The sequence below is a fragment of the Rhinichthys klamathensis genome, unplaced genomic scaffold (genome assembly GCF_029890125.1).
Source record: "Rhinichthys klamathensis goyatoka isolate OS25496 unplaced genomic scaffold, OSU_Roscu_1.1 h1tg000639l_1, whole genome shotgun sequence".
Taxonomy (NCBI): Eukaryota; Metazoa; Chordata; class Actinopteri; order Cypriniformes; family Leuciscidae; genus Rhinichthys; species Rhinichthys klamathensis.
This window is the reverse complement of record NW_026607085.1, coordinates 644,828-665,463: the sequence shown is the minus strand read 5'-3', so window position 1 is coordinate 665,463 and position 20,636 is coordinate 644,828. Positions and strand designations below refer to the sequence as shown.

Genomic DNA, 20,636 nt, shown 5'->3' with positions numbered 1-20,636 from the left:
CAAAAGTGACAGTAAATGCTTTTACGTTATTACAAAAAAAATAATTAAATAAATTCTGTTCTTCTGAACGTTCTATACAAAGAATCCTGAAAAAACAAATCGCAATTCTGTTTCCGCAAAAATGTTAAGCTGCACAACCGTTTTCAACATTGATAATAATAAGAAATTGATCAAAATAATGATTTCTGAAGGATCATGTGACCCTGAAGACTGGAGCAATGGCTTCTGAAAATTTCCGCTTTGCCATCACAAGAATAAAATACATTTTGAAATATATTAAAATAATAGAAAAAGACAAAAGGTCCAGGGTGCTCAAGGAGTTAAAAAAAAAGTATTAGAAGGTGCTCTTTGGGGTCGAGAGTTCAATGTCATGTAGAAAAGGGAATCCAAGGCACTCTTCTTTAGAAAATTAAAAAGCCTTTATTAAACTGGCTCTATCTATCTTATGATAGAGCCAGTTTAATAAAGGCTTTTTAATTTTCTAAAGAAGAGTGCCTTGGATTCCCTTTTCTACATGATATTAAAATAATATTTGTATTTATACATTTTATTTATAAAAAAAAAAAATGTAATATTTCACGATATTATTGTTTTTTACTGTATTTTCGATCAAATAAAGGCATCCTTGGTGAGCGTAAGAGACTTTGAAGAAACATTGAAAAGATCTTTTGAACAGTAGTCGATCTCTTCTTTATGGTGCAGGTTTGATATCATTAATGTTATGATATTGAGTTTATCTACTAATTAATATAATAATGGTGGACAGTGCTTAACTGTGAATCAGCCCATCCTGCACTGAACTGCGTTCTCTAATGAGCCAATCATCTGCTTTCTGCATGTCTCATTGGACTGTTCATAAATGCCTGTCTTTAATGAGAATGTTGCATAGTTTTGTGTCTCTTAAACTTAGGTCTCCCTCCTCTGTGCCTCTTAAGATCCTGGTGGAATCTAGTCCTCTCCATGTAGTTCGCTTGGCGTAATATGCATTACTAAAAGAGACAGAAAGAAAGACAAGACTTTTCTGTTCTACTGAAGAAATTTTTGTGAGTTTAAGGGAGAAAATCTTATTAAACAAGATTGTTTTCTGTAGTCTTCATCTCTAAAACAGGGATTTGGGGGGGAAAAAAAGAACATGCAATCATGATGGTGATGTAGAGACGTTACATACATTTGGCGGAGACTGAAAGTTTCTCTGAGCTGTAAAGAAGCTGTGTTTTCTAAGACTCCTCCCTTAAACGAGATCTATGTTTTTTAGTGTCATATTTTTACATTTGACCCTGTAGTCTGGGGCTGTGAAGAGCACTAGTGAAATCTTGTGTTTATTCTCATACACAGATTCTGTTGAGTTCTGTTTCTGAGTTGTCTGTTTGTTTGTTTGTTTGTTTGTTTCTTTTTGTTTTCTCCTCCCCCCTCATTCGCTCATGTCTTGGTTGGCGTTTGGTGCTGTATAACCGTGATTGCGTTACCTTAGCAATAACAATTGGTCGTCTTGGTTACGTTTGTCCTCAAGAGGTGGCACCCATGCTACAGCAGTTTATAAGACCCTGGTGTGTATTATTCAATCTTTTATTTCATTCATTTCCTCTTTATGTCTATCTTCTGGCTTTTCTCTTTATGGCTCTCTCTCTCTCTCTCTTTGTTTCTTTCTCTCTTTTTCTTTCTTTCTTTCTTTCTTTCTTTCTTTCTTTCTTTCTTTCTTTCTTTCTTTCTTTCTCTCTTTTTCTTTCTTTATTTCTCTCTCTCTCTTTCTTTCTGTCCTTCTTTCTTTCTGTCTTTCTCTCACTCGCTCAGTTTCTCTCCAAACCTTGTCCCAGTGTTCTTGAAAAGGCTCCTGCTTTTCTTCATGCCTTGCGCTAGTATAGAAACATCCAGAGTTGTATATACCAAGCATACAATTTCGCTGGGGTAATATTTATATCTTCCTGCCATGCAAGAAGACACGGCAGGAGGCCTATTCAAGACATTTGAGAGAAGGCATCCCTCACTTTCTCTCTACCTTTCTCTCTGTTCTGTATGATTCAGTCTAAATCATTGGCAACCATGTGACTAACCCTGTCCCTCTAGGTCTTGTTGTTTAATTTGCCTCAGTAGCACCTTCATGTATTCTCAATTGATTTATTTCAGTTTTCACTTCTGTTTTCGTCTTTTATTGTCGCTATCTAACTACTAATTGAGTGCATGGGGTAATATCAAATGCTTGCTGGTTTCAGGAAACAAAAGCGCTAGCTATCTATGGATAAAAAGAAGATAAATGAAAAAACTTTCTTTAAAAAGTATTTTTCCTCCCCATTAGATGTGGAGTCTTTTAGCTGCATGATTCTATCCCAGAATGCCTGCCCCAAAACGTGCACTAGTTTAACTCTATAAACTAGCAGCTGACAGAATACATGGTGCTATATAGACATTGTATTTGTTGTAAGCGTTGTACTTGTTCTTATAAAGAAGTAGGTTGTTTTACCGCAAAAGCAGCTGAAGATCTTTATAAACATTAACATAATTTCTAAAGAAGGTAGATGTTTAAGAACCAATGATATTGATGCTAAAAAATAAGATTTTAATTTTCTGTAAAAATGATTGTGGGATTGTCAGGAAATATTGCAACAAGCTGAACTCTTCAGGTAAACCCGAAAGCTACTTTTCGGTTTCAACAAGAGAATGTTTTCATTACAAAGAAGATAAAAATGTTGGTTTCTCGATTGACCAATCTCTGTGATTTAAGACGTTTGCTCGTCCCAAGGTGCTCTGAGGTGATAGTCATGATATTGTGTTGATTGTGTTAGTCCACAAGCAAACTAACCGCACAGGCTTGTTATTTGAAAACTGGTTCTTCCCTTCACTAGGTGCACCTCTCTTCGCAATATAAGAGACAATGAAGAAAAAGACTCTGCGTTCAGAGGAATCTGCACCATGATCACGGTCAACCCTGGTGGTGTGGTGCAGGTACGACACCATATTCTCAGTGATGTCTCTCTGAGTGCTCTGACAATCGAAAATGATCCTCTTTGTTTTCTTTACCATCCCTCTTCAGGACTTTATATTTTTCTGTGATGCTGTAGCATCCTGGATGAACCCAAAAGACGATCTTCGAGAAATGTTCTATAAGGTAGAGCGCTGTGTAAATATTTCATGAGTCTGTGAGTTGGGAAAACCTTCAAGGTGATTGTGGACGTATGCTTCATACTTAAGTGCGTGTTCCCTGTTAGATCTTGCATGGGTTTAAGAACCAGGTTGGAGACGAGAATTGGAGACGCTTTTCTGACCAGTTTCCCCTTCCACTCAAAGAGAGACTTGCAGCCTTCTATGGGGTGTAGATGTTACCTGATTGAAGAGGTAATTTTCCATGAGATTTTCTAAGCTAGACTCTCTATTAGAGGAGTGTGTCAAAGCTTCTTTATAAGGCTATACAGCATTCACTTCATCGCAGTTGTTTTTACTATATAAAAGCAAATGTCGTATAAATAGGCCTGCATGCACAGTTAAATATATATCCTATATATCCTTCAGAAATCATTCTAATATGGTGATTTGCTGCTCAATATACATTTCTTATTATTATCAATGTAGAAATCATTTTGTGACAGTATAGGTGTCTTTACTGTGACTTTCGATTGATTTAATGCATCCTTGCTGAATAAAAAAAAAAAAAAGAAATCCTACTGACCCCAAACTTTTGAACGGTAGAGTTTATATTGTGCAGATTTTTTTGCTGAATTTAAAGTCAGTTTAAATATTACTAATTATTTATTATGTTAATTATTATATTCTGCACACTCTACCCCATGCATGTTCATTATTAAATATTTTTTGAAACTTTATTAATCTTTCAATTAGGGCTGTGAAACGAGCCAAATCGCATCCAAAATAAAAGTTTGTGTTTACATAATATGTGTGTACTGTGTATAATTATTTTGTATATATAAATACACACACATGCATGTATATATTTAAGAAATATTTGCATGTATATACTGTATATATATTTATATATCATTTATATTATATATAAATATTTTTTATATAAATACAAAAAAATCTTAAATTTATACATGCATGTCTGTGTATTTATATATACAAAATAATTATACAAAGTACACACACATATTATGTAAACACAAACTTTTTATTTTGGATGCGATTAATCTTTTCACAGCCCTACTTTCAATAAGGTAGCTCAAATTTGATCACATTTAAGTCCATTCTACAGATTTTCTCCCAATGAACAGTAGACATTCCATTAAATGCTCGTTATTTTAAAGTGTTACTGATATCTACTTACTAATGATACTGCACGTGTAACATGAATCTAATTTGATATCTTTCTCTCTTGTTCTTCAGCTTATTCACTATGGGTCAGGATGGGAACCTCTGATACCCAGGGCATATGTTGCCCTTTACCTGGGGGGAAGGGTGGTCTAGCAGGGGAGGGAGTCATACGGCCCACTGGACCCCTGTAGATGGGGTGGGAGGGAAGTGTTAGCTAAGGCACTAGTCGACGACACCTCGCCAAGCCAAACCAAAATAGGGAGGAAAGCTTTTTCATCATGTCATAACAATCAACCATGAGGCTGAAAAAAAAATACGTTGTTAGCGTTCATTCACCAGGGCACTTAATGTAACGGGGCATCCAGGGGTTCAAAAAAAAACAATGACATGAAGATATGTGTAAACTCGGTATTGTTGCACTCCTGACATAGGAAAGTGCCTGGAGACAAGCTCTGAAAGCTTAAAAAAACAGGTTTTGTTTATTTTCTGGACTGTATCATTTAGAGGGGTGGGTGTGATGTAAATCTCCACTGGACGCTAAGCATAAGTTCCTTTGCATGGGGTGATGTTGGGTATAGCTCGACTGCATGAAAGTGTGCAGACCGTATTTTGTGGGCCAGCTATGCACAGCAGTAGACAGTAAACATTCTAAAACCGTACCATATTTTAGACGCTTCGTCTGAAAGGTAACGTAACTAGAAATGTAAGTCCTCTCATATCATTGATGGTGAAAAGGTTTTCATTATTAGACTGGCAGTGATGCGAAGATAAAGGAATAAAATAGGAATGACTGCATAACTTTATTTATTATTTTCAAAAATTTTCTTGGTAAATTACGTTAGCATGTGCAAAGTAAGAGAGAAGACTCCATATTAACACAGTGAAGATGTTTGAACAGTTCAAACATCTGATTTATTGCTCTGTACGAGGCTTTAATATCCCAGTCTCACTTTCCAGTGTGGCTTGACATGGATCCAAACTATTGAACCCTGAACACACATTTTGTTTATTTGAGACATCCGCAATTTCTTTTTGCTTAGTTTGCTCAGAGCATGATTTTGAAGATGCTTGTAATATCTGTTTCGACTGATCAGGTTTATCTGGATGTTTAGTTGTTTGATTTGTGCATGTTGGTGGCCCAATGAGCAATCTGTTTTTCCTAGCCCCCCACCCCCCACAAACTAGTTTTAATAATGTGATTTTTCCACACATACGCAATAGGTGACGTGTTTTCCATCCACATATTGCTTTTGTGACTTTTATTTAGTTCCGTTACCTCGTGCATGAAGTTTAAAAAGCGTCCCACGTTGTGTTGTGTGTAATCCTGGACAGTACAGTGCTTGTGGAGGCAGTATTTGTGTCCCTCATGTGAATAGTAGCCTTAAAATGTCTGAATGTATCCCAGAGTGTGAGGATTTCGGTATTAAGAACTTTGTGCTTAAAAGTTGCTGCCACTTTAGAATCAGACAGACACGACTGATGTTCATACTCATCTGGAGGCCCGTGGAATGGTTCTTTCAGGTATAAGTTAAGATCTGGATTCAAACTGAACCAGCTGAGAGGTCAGACTTTTAAGGATGTACGCAGAGAAATGTTTTATAATTTTAGATCTGAACACCATGGGATACTGTCAGGTGTTTCCGAGTCTGTGTTGTGCTGGTGTATTTATGCCAAGTGTATTTATTTTCTTCAGTTTGTCTGTCACATTCCAGCTGTTTTACATTTGTAACCGATTAGAGAGGTCGGAGATTCTTCTGACAAAAAAATATGAAAAGAACAAACAAAGAAACAAGATGTAGGCAGATATTATGAATGTTAAGTGTGTCGTCTTACACTTATGAATGCTGCTATGTGCTGTAATTTTCTACTTGAATATTTTATGTTGTAGAGACCTCAGGAGGTATGTTTACTTTTATTTTTTTTAATGTATGCCTTTCTCTGCTGTTCAGTCTCCCATGTTTCATAATAATAAGAGCAATTCACTCTAATCCATTCTGCTGCTGGTGAATATCCTTTCTGACTGGCATATTGTGTCACTCTGTCTCCTCGTAAAGGAATGTAAACTTCTTTTTTTTTATTAGAGGAGATAAACTATCAGTTAGTAGACACTCATTTAGCTTCATGTGGGGATAATTTTGAAGAAACTGGCCCTTATGTATGTGAACACTTGTTATTTATGAAATATAAATGCAGTATATACTGTAACGCCTTGAAGTTAAACTTAAGTTTTCGGGGGATGGGGGTATAAATACGGCCATGAGACTTGGAGATTGCACAGTAATGAATCTAATTGTTTTACATTTTTTTTTTCTCTTGTTTTCTTTTTGTGTACAAAAAGTACAAAATGTAAAGATCTAAATGTTGTGTCCCCACCCTAGACTGCACCAACTGCTGTATAGTTATATGTGTGGAAATTAAGAAAATGTAATAATGAAGGAAACCTTTGCTCAAATGCTCCCTTTTTCTGGTCCGAGAGCAATTTTATTTATAGTGATTTTCGACTTTTGTTTTATAATCTGATTTTGAAGAAAGATTAAAATATAGAAAGTAATCATTTTTAGGGGCCACCAAATATTTTGGATCATGCAAAGAATATATATTGTACTGTAGAAATTTTGTAATGATATTTGTATGACATTGTTATGGACGTGAGTTTGTTCCACTGCTTGGATCTGTACATTGATAAGAATAAACCCTTTTCAAAAATCACTGAGTATGTTATTTGTCCAATGCATTTCAAAGGTATTAAATATAAAGGTATATTGACTGTTTTGGAAATGCAGGCACTGATTCAAATACCTTTTTGTGTATGTTCTGCCCTTTTTTGGGGGGAATTATCTGTAATACCAAGAGATATACCTGCTAAACAATTAATTAATTTATAAATATCCTAAATTAAGGGCATTTGATTGAAAGTTCACAGTGTAATGAGTTACTGATGTATCAGTGACATCTCTAATATAACATTACCACAACTCTTAGTATAATCCCATATGATTATTATACCAGTAAACAGTGTCTACACTAAGAATTTTGAGTTTTGCAGTGGGACATTTTACACAAAATTACACGATTGCATCATGAGAATGCAATTCTTGAAACTGCCACCAGCGTCGCTGTTTCTTTATAACAATTATCTCAATGAAATACTGAACAAGTGGAGGAGTGAAACGCAAGTGAGGAGGTGGAGTCGTGTTCAGATCAGGGAGGAAAACCCAGCAGAAGAGCAGGAAAAAAGAGGAAAAAACACCAGACACAACAACATCGGGGGGAGGACGGTGGATTAGCTGAGCCAACTGAGGCAATTCAAATTAAGAAAAGCGCCGCTGTGAAGAAGGGAGGACAGCAAGATGATAACGCCCTATTTCCTGGAAAATTTCTGGGTAGGTTGTTTATGTTGTGCTCTTATTTGGCTTTGCGGGTTAAAGACAACTCTTCAGCTCTATTCGTCTGTCATTCTTTACATTGGTATGATATGCTTGATTTCTGGGGCTGTTCTTCGTGTTTTGTTTCACACCGGCCATTGTTGGGATAAAACCGGTAAACCATGTTCGAGGCAAGCACGAGAGCATACTGGCCTGTTGCCCCCTCACTTTTCTCGGAGAATCCCGTCCAGCTAGACCGGGGATTGGGCCTCATTACATCCATCTGACAGACAGCCCACTACGTTCCACCTCCGTTTATTCTGATTGGCTGTCGGCAACATCTTGGAATGTTAATGATCCTATTCTGCAACACCATTGAATGTTACGGCTGTCAATCACAATGCTGTCCTGCTCTAGTTCTTCCGTAATGAAGTTAGACTGGAGGCCAGAATGTTTAATAAAGTTTTGTGTAGAGTTATATAATTCATTCATATGTGAAACATGTAATGATTAGCCCCCGTCTCTATTCGTGTTTATCGCTTTACTATCAAGTTTTACCTCATCAAAATCAAAATATGCCTCCTTATCAGACTTATTTGCTTCTTAAAGGGACACATTAGATACAAATAATGTCATAATTTACTCAACCCAAACATGTATGAGTTAAATACAACGCGAAATGAGATGTTAGACAGAGGGTAGATGTTAGTAAAGTAATAGTACAACCAAAAAATGAACATTCTGTCATCTTTTACCCACTCTCATGTCATTCCAAACCTATATGGCTTTCTTTCTGCTGTGGAACTTAAAAGAAGAAAAGAGGGTATTTTGTATAATGTTTTTGGCCATAAAGTGGAAGCAGATTTTCACCAAAATGGTTTGGTGGCCAATATTCTTTAAAATATCTACTTTTGTGTTCTGCAGAAGGTTTGGAATGACATAAGAGTGAGTAAATGACACAATGTTAATTTTTGGTTGAACTGCAGCTTTAACAATCTGCCCAACATCTAAGTTAGTCATACAGGTTTTGGAACAACATGAGGGTGAGTAAAAGGACGGCATTTTCATTTTTGGGTCGACTTTCCATTGTTGTGACTGACAGCCTTAGTCTATATTCACTTTCATTGCATCGTTTTCTATTAATAAAAGTTGTACATTTCCTTTAGCATGCCACAGACGATTTTTTTTTGTTGTTGCATTTTTTAGTTCATTATCACTTTCAGTAGAATGAAGGTGTGTGCGTTCAGGTGTGATCATGCACAGTCTGTCTTTATCATCTCTTACATTCCAGACATCAAGAATCTAGTCACTATTTCCCCATTGTACAATAAAAGTAATTGAGGGTTTTTGTTCTGATTAAAGTTAATTCATTACCTAAGTGACAGAATGGATAAAGCCTAATGCACTATGTGAGCATACCAGAAGAATCATCTGTTGTCATGTGCCGTATATGATCATGGTTTAACCATTAAACATCATCTGACTGCCACAAGTGTTGAGCCGAGTAGGATGAGAAAGTGTGCAGTTGGAGGCCGTGACTGTCAAATTGGGAGATGGGGGAGATGAAGAGAGATGAGGGATTGCAGATCTGTGGAGTCTTGTTCTCAATCAGGCCTTTGTGTCGATGCCTCAGTGAAACAGGGACGCCTATGATCAGCTGTGTGCTTGTAATGCAGGGCACAGACATACACACATATACCCCACACACAGAGAGACACACTCCTTCACTGAAGCTGTCAAGCTGTCTTGATATTTATCTGCCATGACATAATCATCTTTTGAAATTAATCTTCTTTTCCCTCCAGCGTCTGCCGCCCACAGTTGTGACAACTTACCCTAAACCACCCACAACAAAGTGGTGTGTGAAGGAAACCTCTTAGTCTCGTTTCCTACAGATAAATACATGTAACCACAGATTTCCTCTCATGCTGAAGAGCATCGTGTGATTTTTCTAGTGAGCTTTTGACCTTTGCTGATATACATTCTCCTCTGTTGGTTTTGTTGGTGGTTGTTCAGACTTGTTACAGTCAGAAGACACCTGCTTACGGAAATGTATCCGGTTGAGTCATACTGCAGATATTACCTTTTAGTTTCTAGGTCTCTCTAGAGTCAGTCTTCTGACTGTAATGAGGTCTTCATGAGAACTCATTATTTTCTTTTTTTTTTATGTATGGTTATGTTAGTCATTTGTAGAGTCTAAAATGCCAAAACAGTGTAGAGTCTAAAATGCCAAAACAGTTATTGATAACATTTACATTACATGCACATCATTTTCCGATTACATTTACAGTCATTCATTTAGCTTTTTTCCAAAGCCAATTACAAATGTGAAATGTCAAAAGCAATTTGTCATACAGTCAACAGTATTCATTGTATACAATGCTGTGTTTAGTAAAAACTAGATAGTGAAATGCAGAAAAGAACTGAAAGAGATTTTTTTTTAAATAAATAGTAATTAAGGTCTATATTTTGTTTGCCTTAATTCTGGAAAGAACATATAGCCTACATGCTCTTTGGATATTGTTACAGCCTGCTCGTTTAAGGCCGCAACATGAAAGAGGGATCAGACATGATATCTAATGAATGCACGTTGTTTTATTTAATTTAACAAATACTACAATAACCATGAATAATATTAAACATAAGTCTAGGGATTATCAGGGAAACAAAGAAATAACAAATATAATAACCACAACAAATTTTTTAAGCTACATGATATAAGAAATGCATAAGAAACAAATGAGAAAGAAGTCAGTAAGATGTAACATCCTGGTCAAGAGACACTCCTGGGAGAAACTATCCCTCAGGGACGGCCTATTCCAAATGCAAACCAGAGCACTTATTTACTCTAATCAGCTAATTATCAATTAACATGGGGGAGCGAATCAGAGATTCCCATGCTCTGCCCCAAGTAAGGGGAAATCTCAGGGTCGTAACAATATTCCTATTCCTGTATTCATGTGATCAGCATAATCAGAATAAAGAAAGGCATGCATTTTTCTTGCTATTCTTACAAGGAAATATTGGAGATGCTTGCTCGTGCCATATTTAATGATGCGATTCATGATCATGTCCTTCAACAATAACAGAGGAGCATGATGAATTGCAAATGTAGGTCGTGACATTTAATTTTATATTTGTGAATATGCTCTAAAGATATATGTTTTTTCATTAGCTTGACTTTTCAGCACTCTAAAATTACTCAGAATTGCCTTTGATATGCAAAGAAGGTATAAAATAATGTTTTGTTACTGTGGGTGTTAAAGTGAAATAGTAAAGTAAAGTGTTGCCTAGTAAAAGTGAGTAAAGTGGGTAAGTTAAGTGAAATAGCATATTAGTTGTTAGTGGTGCTCCAATTGATCAGCTACCGATCACTATCGGCCAATAATTGCTTCTAGAGACTCGATCGGCGATCTCTCAATTTGCCGATCTCAGAAACCGATTTCATGCTTAAGAAGCAAGTTCGCTCCTGCTGAGGTATGCCGCTGTCTCAATCTCTGTCCGGTGCGGGTATAAAAAGATATTATACTGTGGGTGAGGTACACTTTATACATCTTTATGAAATAATTTTACAAATCAGTAATTTGAAAACTTTATGTGAGAAGTGATTTCACAAACAGCGTGAGTGAATCAGCGCATGCTAGCTCTCTCAAAAACACATCACATCTGCACTGTAAGCGCTCTGCACAGTTGACGGAATTGTCAGGATTATAGTTTATAATTTGCACATCTTGTCTTGCCAGTTTAAACATGCAGCTCATGAGTACCAAATTGAGTTAGTGGTTGTTACAAATGTATTTTTAAAAATGTACCGTCTTGGTGACTATTCATGTAAACACAGTCGGTTACGTCTTAAGTGATCATAAACAGTTGAGAAAGAAAACGCATGTGTAACAGTATATTGGATCCGTGCATCAGCTTTTAAAGTGACAGCAGCCTAATATACAGGTTGCACATCAATAAAAACAACAATAGCACTCATTATGTTTATTATAAAGGGAAACGTTTTTTTTTTTTTTTCAGAGCTGTTTCGTTCTTCCGGGTTAAAAAAGAAAAGTTGAACCAACATCACGAAAAGTGAGGTACATGCGTTAATCCGGAGTGGTGATTGGCTGCAAGTACACATCTATGTCATCAGTTTCTGAGCTTTTCTCCACATTTATTCATGAGAATTAACTCTTTTAATTAGGGGTGTAACAGAAGTCACAGTTCGGTACATACCTCGGTTTTGGGTCACGGTTCGATACACGTCAGGTACATTTACATATCCGACCCATATTCAAAACATGATTTTGTCTCATTATGACAGCGGAAACAACTTAAAATACTCCGTCATTTATGGTCATACAGAGAAGAGTAAGGCATCATCGAAACTGTAAATGTTCTATTTTTGTTTGTGTACACTCACAATAAAAACAAAACATTGTGCTTTTGTAAAATAAAGAAAACAAACAGGATGACGCTTTCTGCCGTCCCAGTTTCCTTTCCGTGAAGCTTGTGGAACACGTCACAAAAATGAATCAAAACCATTTGAACTCTTGTTTTGGGTTGGTGCATAGATCGTCTCTTCTTCTGCTCTTTTTCCTGTTGTGGCGGTCAGCAAACAGCGTTGCATTTTGTAGTACGCCCCCTTCGAGATTGGAGTGTGGATCGTCTGTGACTAACTGTATTCGTCATCTGACTCTATGCACCGAACCGTGACTTCCGTACCGTGAAGGTTCGGGATGAATACATACTGTTACACCCCTAATTTTTTTAATCCAATCACTGCGCTGTATTATGCATGAGATAACATTACAGTGTCATCATGACAATTTAAAGTTAATCAAACAACAAAAGAAAAAAGAAAATCACCCACTGCTCTCGACTGAATAACTTTTGTAACCTTATATGTAAGGATTAATCGTGTTGTAATTTGTTTATTTGTTCTTATTTTATTACTGACTGTTTACTTGTCTTTTTTGTAAATTCCATTCAAAGCTTGAAATCAGGCATGTGCTTTGTGTAAGAAGATATTGTGCAACAAAATTGCCCCTTTGTAAAAACAAAAATGCGTTGCTTGAGCAAACATCTAGGTGAGATAACTATAATATTTTTGAAAAATGTCTAAGTTAACAATAACCATAGCACACCTGCAGGTAATAGATAGGTGCGTAAGAGAGAAGACAAAAAGTATCAACAAATATTTATTAGCAACGTTTCGGTCTCATGACCTTCATCAGGCATATACAACATTCAAGCTCAATCACTTTTAAAATTATATCATGACCAATCACTGCGAAGATCCATCATGAAAAATGTCTAAAAATATTTTAAAAAGACATTTTAATATACTCTTTAAGGTCTCTAAATGTCACATTGGACATCTTTGTGTTTTAATGCATTTGAGTGTGTTACATTTCCATTGATCCAGAATGCTGTGCGTCTGTAGGACAGATGTCCCGACTAACGGAGGCAGATCACCCCACTTAAACAGGGAGAATAAATTCAGAAGGCCATGTGAAGGACTCAAAGCTGTGGTGAAAGGGATTCAGCTGAACTTTGACACTTTCTATGTCTAGATGATTTGCTCGTTGTTGATTTACCATACAGTATTTGCTCTCAGATTGGCAGTGTGATTTTCAGTAACTGGGCTACTGTAATGGGTCATTCATTCCGTGTCAAACCAACCAAATTTTGGAAATTTCCCAGACTCAAATTTTTATTTTGTTTATATTTTTTCTGTAGAAAGACAAACAAATAGTGATGAAAGCCAAAATAATATTAAATGTCATGGATGTATACGGTATTTACTTAGTAATCCACTATTTTGTAGAGGGGGGTCAAAATGACAATTTTCACCTGATATTTGGAGCCAAATTACAGGGGGGTAAAAATGACTTTTGAAAGATGGCTGCATCATTATTTTATTTTTACTTAGAGATTGGTAGGTCTTTTAGTAAAATCTGTTTACTTTAGCAAACTGTGTTCAACGGTGACCGTTCGAAAATGGAAAAAAGCACTTCTTGTGTTTTTTTGCCTCAGGTTTGCATGCCTGTAACTCAAGAAGTATTAAAGATATCTTAATATCCTTTTAGATTCTGGTTCTTAACAAACTTTTCTTTATCTTAATTTTAAAGGCCCTCGATGGTTCAATGTCAGAGATATGGAGATGTTAATGCGGCTCCATGAGTATATTGGTCAATGGTACACATTTACAGAATTTATAAAAACCAAATGTGAGTCACTTTGCATAAAGCTGATATTTCTTTCTTTTAAAGAGGAATGTCTGAAGAACAAATAATGTTGAAACTAGAAATGTTTCTAAATTTTTTCTATCAAAACAATTGCATAGAACATACCTGTCGGCGTGCCAAAAATATTATTTTTCCAAAGTCTGCATGCCTGTAACTTAAGAAGTATTCAAGATACCTTAAAGGGGTCATATAATGCCATTTTTGTACAAGCTAATGTGATTCTTTAGGGTCTAAATTAAAAGTTTGTAATATACTTTAATTAAAAATTCTCATTAGTATTGTAAGAAAACACTTATTTTACCTGGTAAAAAACAGCTCTGTTTTCAGCACGCCGTTTCAGTGTATATGACTTTAAATGATCATGAGCTTTGCTGACTCCGCCCCTCTGTTCTATGCGTACACCAGAGCCGGTGTTACACCCATAGACTGTAAAAAATAGGTTACACCAGAATCTGTGACCGTCATAGTCTGTGACCGTAGTGGGCGCGGTTGTCACTGTGCTGCGTGATCTACGCAAACAGCGTAACTTCTGACTATAAGCCAAAGGTAAGGTATTTACGAAACGTTTGTTTAGAAATGATGGTTATTTACACAATAAATTATTATTTGCTTGCCCAGATTGAGCTCAATGTGTTTTTCTTTTTTTCAGAGTAGCCGACTACGTGTGTTTCCGTGTTCATTAATGTTTATGTTCTCACGCGAGAAGAGAACGGCCCTGACGTCCGTGCACGTTTAGGAAAAGTTTTTTTCTCAGTGTGTTTTGCTATTCAGAATAATATATGTTATATTGGATATTATTTATTAGGATATATATTTAATTTGTGGAACCAGTAGTCAATGAAAGACATGTATGGCACAAAAAGATTATTTTTGTGTAAGTTATTATATTAATGCACAGAATAATAATACAAAAAAATCACTCAAAATTGCTGTAACAAGTTGTAAAGGTCACCGAATTGTATGTCGCAGACATACAGTAGGGTCACCAAATATGATAAGGCTATTTTAATGGTCACCGAATTCTGTTACCCTCCTCTATTTCACTTATAATGAATGTGACACACTCCAAATTCACTCAGTAAGAAGCTGAAGAGTTCACACATCATCAGAGTGAATTTGGAGTGTGTCACATTCATTATGAGTGAAATAGAGGAGGGTAACAGAAGAGTTCAGCGGGAACCGATGCTTCTTCGTGGCAAGTTATGTTTGATTAAACATCACAAAAAAAAGCTCATTTACACATTCTGGGTGAAATAGAGGTGGGTAAAATAATTAATTCACTTTTAAAACAGTTTCTTTACAGCCATTCTGAGTGGAATTATTGAAATTATTGTGTAATAATGTACAAAAAACAATATAGTGTCATTGTATTAGCCTTATGTTGGTTATTCGATAAATAAATATTACTCTGAATTGCAAAACAAACTTGAGAAAAAAAAACTTTCCTAAAAGCGCGCTCTTGTTAAACGTGCACGGTCGCCAGCCAGGGTCGTTCTCGCGCGAATATTTAATGAACAACCCACGTAGTAGGCTACTCATTCAGAAAACGACCACATTGTGCTTAATCTGGGCATGCAAATAATAATTTATGGTGTGCATTTCTAAACAAACGTTTCGCAAAGTCCTGTTAGGCTCTGCTAGTTAGAAGTTACGCTGTTTCCATAGATCACGCAGCACAGCGATAACCACGCCCTCTACGGTCACAGATAATGATGGTCACAGAATCTGGTGTAACACCTGCTCTGGCGTACACCGTTTGTAACACAATAACACAATAACCATAACACGTTGTTCAGTATAAACGTGGGATTATGCATTATATTGAGAACGTCGCACATAGAAAACATGCCGTAATGTACCCTGAGTGTAAACCTTAGACGCATTCATTGTGAAGCGTGCAGCTAGCGATTTACAAGGATTAATATAAATATTAATATAAAGTTTAATAAAACGTTACACTCACTTCAGTTCTTCTGGAGCAGCTGCAGGAACACGAATAGATGGTACCGATCCTGTTTTCATCATGAGCAGCTTCTTAGCAAAACCAGCTTTATACCTCCTCGTTTATAAAGCAGTCTGGTGTGTGAAATGATTCGCGCAAACATGAGAGCATTGACGTTGCTCGTGGGGAATATTCCCTTCGAAAACAAAACTCAGCCACTGCGTCTTCAGCGGTTCAGATTTAGGAACATTAAAATGACTGCTGTGTTCGTTATTACACCCAAGAACAGAACACCACAATCGCTTAGACGCCATTCTGCTCATGGACAGTGCTCCAGCATATCAACAATGACCGCGCCGGTCCGCGCAGACTATGATTGACAGCTCGCTCACGAGCGAGGGCGGGTCTGTGTTGAAACGCTGCTGTCAATCAACAATCGTGGGAGGGGCGTGCAAGCTTGTGACGTCACAGGCTCGAACGGCTCGATTTGAGGCAGGGGAAAACATATAAGGAGATTAAAACAAAAACACTGGATGAATTTTTATCATTTTATGATGGTTGTGTACAGACACTGCCAACACACATTTCAGTACAATCAACTTGTAAAAGTGCATGTACCATTATATGACCCCTTTAATATCGTTCTAGATTCTCATTCTTGATAAACTTTCCTTTTGAAATCTTCATTTTCAAGGCCCTATAGTTCAGTCCCATCTATAAATATGGGGGTCTCAAAGCAACTCCATGTTCAAATTGTTGAATTTTACTAATTTTCAGTAATTTAAAACCAAATGTGATTCACTTTGCACACAGCTGATACTTATTGTATTTAAAGATGAATGTGTGAAGAATCAACATGGCTGCATACAACATAACTCTGAGAACCAAAAATCCACTGAAAATGGAGCAGCTCTAAATATTCACTGTGCTATTAAATTAAAGATAAAATATGATAGAGCAATAATATGAACAATGAAAGTAACAGTAGCTCTTACAATAAATTTAAACAAACACATTTAGGCATGAAAATAACTGCAGGAAAAGTCTAATTGCTAAGCCAACCAATTTGATTAAAAAATAAAAATGCAATGAAATACAGGTAAAAACGCAGAGTGCTTGCAGTCAAGGTGTTTGTAATCTCTGTACTGGGAACCTCAACCAGTTTATGAAACCAGTTGTCTCAATCAATCCAAGCACACACATTTGTACCTTCATGTCTTGTCTTGTGTGTTTTGGCTTTAAAATATGAATTCTGTTTGGTTTGTCCCGAGCCAGATTGTGGTTTAAAGTTAACACCCTCACAGAAACACAAACATACACAAAGGCACAACACACCACATTAGAGTCAGTAAGCATTTTCCAATGCTCAATTTAGCAACTTCCACCTACATGTTTTGTTCCTCATCCACTGTATGTCTGGTCTTTATCGAACTTCTCTGAATATCAAGGATTTATAGCAGGTTAGGCATAGTTTTGACAATGGCATTGTGAGTTACTGTGAGATTTGATAGTTATGTGGTCTTATATTTGTACTTGAAAAATAGAGACTAAACACAGCATGTCATTTTCTGTGACTTTGAAGCAGTTTATGATTGGTTGTCTATTGCTAAACATTTTGCTGTAACATTCGGCACATATTTTTACTGTTTACATTTCACATCACGAGTGTAAAACGTTGCTTAAAACTAGCCTTTACTCGTGGTTTAAAAAGAGTTTAACCCAAGTTAAGTGTAGTGTCATCATGTTAAATATAAAAAGTCAATTGAAAAGGATGGAACTGAACAAAACAAAGTGACAGCAAAATTTTGTGTGACGACAATTTATGACTGGACTTACGTTTAAAGATTAGGCACAAAAAAAGTCATATAAGCTGTCTGGACCAATCACAGAACAAACTGGCATGCAAGGAGCAGACGCCCAAAGCATTTTCCTGAGTTTGTTGTTATTTTCCTATTGTATTTTTCAATATCATTCACTGCATTCCTCGCCTCGGTCACTTCTGTAGCGCTTGGCTTTCCTGTCGCTGTTCTTTCAACACACAATTGAACAATCTCACAGGAAACACACACTGCGTGATATTTGCTGTGTCCACAAAAGCTGATGTGGAAGTTACACACAGTATAAACCTGAGATGAGAGCTGTTTATTCTGTTTATTAATCATGTTGATGTGTTTTTGCATAGTTGGTGATTATATCAATCGAACATGCTTTTCTAGATTCTTCTCTGAAATACTCCACCAAGCTGCTTTTAAAATGAAAACTGGTGTGTGGAGGTACACCACTGTTCCGTAAGATAAATATGTTTAAGAAATTACAACTTTTTTTTATTCAGTAAGATGCAGTAAAATGATCAAGAGTGACAGTGATTGAATGTTCTTAAATACTGTTCTTTTGAACTTTCTATTCATCAAAGAAGCCTGAAAAATGACTGTTTCCACAAAAAATATTAAGCAGCGCAACTATTTTCAACATTGATCATGTATAAGAAATGTTTCTTGAACAGCAATTCAGCAAATTATTTCTGAAGGATCATGTGACACTGAAGACTGGAGTAATGATGCTGAAAATCCAGCTTTGTCATCACAGGAATAAATTGCAAAAATACGTTCAAGTAGAAAACGTTGTATTTATTAACATTATTATATTTTAACATTTATATATATATTTTAAATTATGATAATGTGCCAATATTACTGTTTAACTGTATTTTTTAATGCTGCCTTGGTGAGCATAAAAAACGTATTTCAAAAATATTTTAATAAATCTTCCTGACCCCAAACTTTTAAATTGTAATGCATAACTACAATGGTTATGAATAGATGACATTTTTCTTCTTCTTGTGCTTTTCCTTGAATCACTGGTTGAACTCTCGTGGTGTGCCAGATATCTGTTTTCACAGTTGGCTTTTGAGAAATGCTAATAAAATAGCTTACAGTTTAGCTTGTTTTGGGTTGGTTCATTAATCTGATGTATTAGATCTATTAGAGCATATGATTATGTCTGTTGATAGATAAAACATAAGTTTATAGTCACTCAGAACAGATATTCTGAGTGCACGTGTGTGTGTGTGTGTGTGTGTGTGTGTGTGTGTGTGTGTGTGTGTGTGTGTGTGTGTGTGTGTGTGTGTGTGTGTGTGTGTGTGTGTGTGTGTGTGTGTGTGTGTGTGTGTGTGTGTTTCTGTCATTACATTATTAGAGGAGGGATCAGACTCACTTCAGATCTGAATTATGCATTAGTTTAGCGTTTGCATTTTTAAAACTCTGATATTGGACACTTGTAGCGGCATTGTAACCATGGTTACTATGAAACCCTTTGCACAGTTCAGATCAACCTTACAGCACTGACTTTCTCTCGAACGGGCAAGAATACGTAAAGTATGTTGCGGATGAACATGGTGGACCAGTCTGCTTTAAGAAGCCAGCTAGATGCCATTCAGACCATGGCAGCAATGATTGTTGAGAAACCTAAAGTGGTAAACAAATGCCAGCATCAGTGATGACATGCAGTCTGGCTCTGTTTCTCAACATTGCTTCTTGTTTTGTTCTGTTTTGTTTTGTTTTATTTGAGAAAAAAATATAGTTATGTTGATCTAATGCAGTTGATTTTGAATGAATTTATGTTCTTTTTGGCAGGGTGATAAAAACAATGGATTTGATGTACTGTACCACAACATGAAACATGGCCAGATATCCAGCAAGGAGCTGTCAGACTTCATCAGAGAAAGGTAAAACTGTGTTTTTTGTTTGTTTTTGAGGGAATGAGGGGAGTTACCTCAAAGTCTAATGTTTCATTGTATTCATTACAGCCTGTCATAACTCAGACATTCATCTTTTCTAAAAAATGCTTGATGTTATGTTAGCAGTTGTTATCGTTTTCGTTAATTGATATAAAGTTTAAATCAAATAAAATGTTAGATTAAAAGCCTAAACTTAAAAAATATATAAATGTTGAAATTAGAGATGTTGCCTTGACAACTAACTAAAATAAAATAGTTGTATTAAAATGACTAAAACTAAAACCAACATAAATAAATTATAGCTAAATAGAAATATTACAATACCAAAAGGTAAAAAAATTACAAATACATGAAAACTGAAAATATCAAATTAATTCAAAATATGAATAAACTAATATATAAATAATACTAAAATGAACACTGTATGTGAATTGTTATGAAATCACCACTAGTTTTATCTGTCATATACTCACTTCACATAAGAAGCAAAAATAATCTTATTATTAGGTTTTTTTTTTTAACTGCAGAAACCACATTTAACCTGATCCAAATCACACGTATGTGGTTTAAAATCTGATAAAAATGTGATATTTAGAAATGCTCATCAGTCTTAACAGTGAGACCTGAGGCCTATAACATGAAGCCGGTTTAGGTGGATAGCCAGGTATGCTTAGTTTGTGCCAACCCTGGGTTTTAGACACCATGAATGTGGCTCTGCTTTCTCTCGGTGTTCATTATCGAAGTAACTTACGCTCCACGGCTAACCTGCTCCGGGGCAGGTAATGTTCCGGGGAAGAGATCTCAAACTGAAATTGAACCAATCAGCTGTGAGCAAAGTGACACATTAAAGCCACCACCCCAGTTTCTTCCTCCAAATTAAAGGCCACTCTTTAAAGACAAAATGATCTGGCTATAGCAATGATTTTTTTAAATTAATTATTTTATATGATGTATATAGGCTATTATTTATATAATTATTATACCCCTAATCCATTACACATGAGCAATTTTAGTTTAACAATTATTATTAAGGATTTAGTTTAAATGAATATAAATACAGAGAATGTATAATATAAATAAGATTTGGAATCAGT

The 20,636-nt window shown here is 36.0% G+C and overlaps 2 protein-coding genes across 11 annotated transcripts in view; both read left to right on the top strand.

Annotated features, from left to right (window-relative positions):
* tnpo1 (transportin 1) overlaps nt 1–4,646 on the top strand; it is a 30,352-nt gene extending 25,706 nt beyond the window's left edge. Inside the window, exons 20-24 of one of the 2 annotated variants that reach the window (XM_056241368.1) lie at nt 1,472–1,547; nt 2,841–2,940; nt 3,029–3,103; nt 3,204–3,330; nt 4,336–4,646. In XM_056241368.1, the coding sequence (XP_056097343.1) occupies nt 1,472–1,547; nt 2,841–2,940; nt 3,029–3,103; nt 3,204–3,311 (359 nt within the window). In that variant the 3' untranslated portion in view covers nt 3,312–3,330; nt 4,336–4,646. Of the gene's footprint in view, nt 1–1,471; nt 1,548–2,840; nt 2,941–3,028; nt 3,104–3,203; nt 3,331–4,335 lie in introns of those variants that run through there. The other variant, XR_008805631.1, reaches the window with a different exon arrangement.
* Nucleotides 4,647–7,429: 2,783 nt separating this feature from the next.
* fcho2 (FCH and mu domain containing endocytic adaptor 2) overlaps nt 7,430–20,636 on the top strand; it is a 52,372-nt gene continuing 39,165 nt past the window's right edge. For all 9 annotated transcript variants that reach the window (XM_056241405.1, XM_056241410.1, XM_056241404.1 and 6 more), the window contains exons 1-2: nt 7,430–7,646; nt 19,439–19,530. In XM_056241405.1, the coding sequence (XP_056097380.1) occupies nt 7,614–7,646; nt 19,439–19,530 (125 nt within the window). In that variant the 5' untranslated portion in view covers nt 7,430–7,613. The remainder of the gene's footprint in view (nt 7,647–19,438; nt 19,531–20,636) is intronic.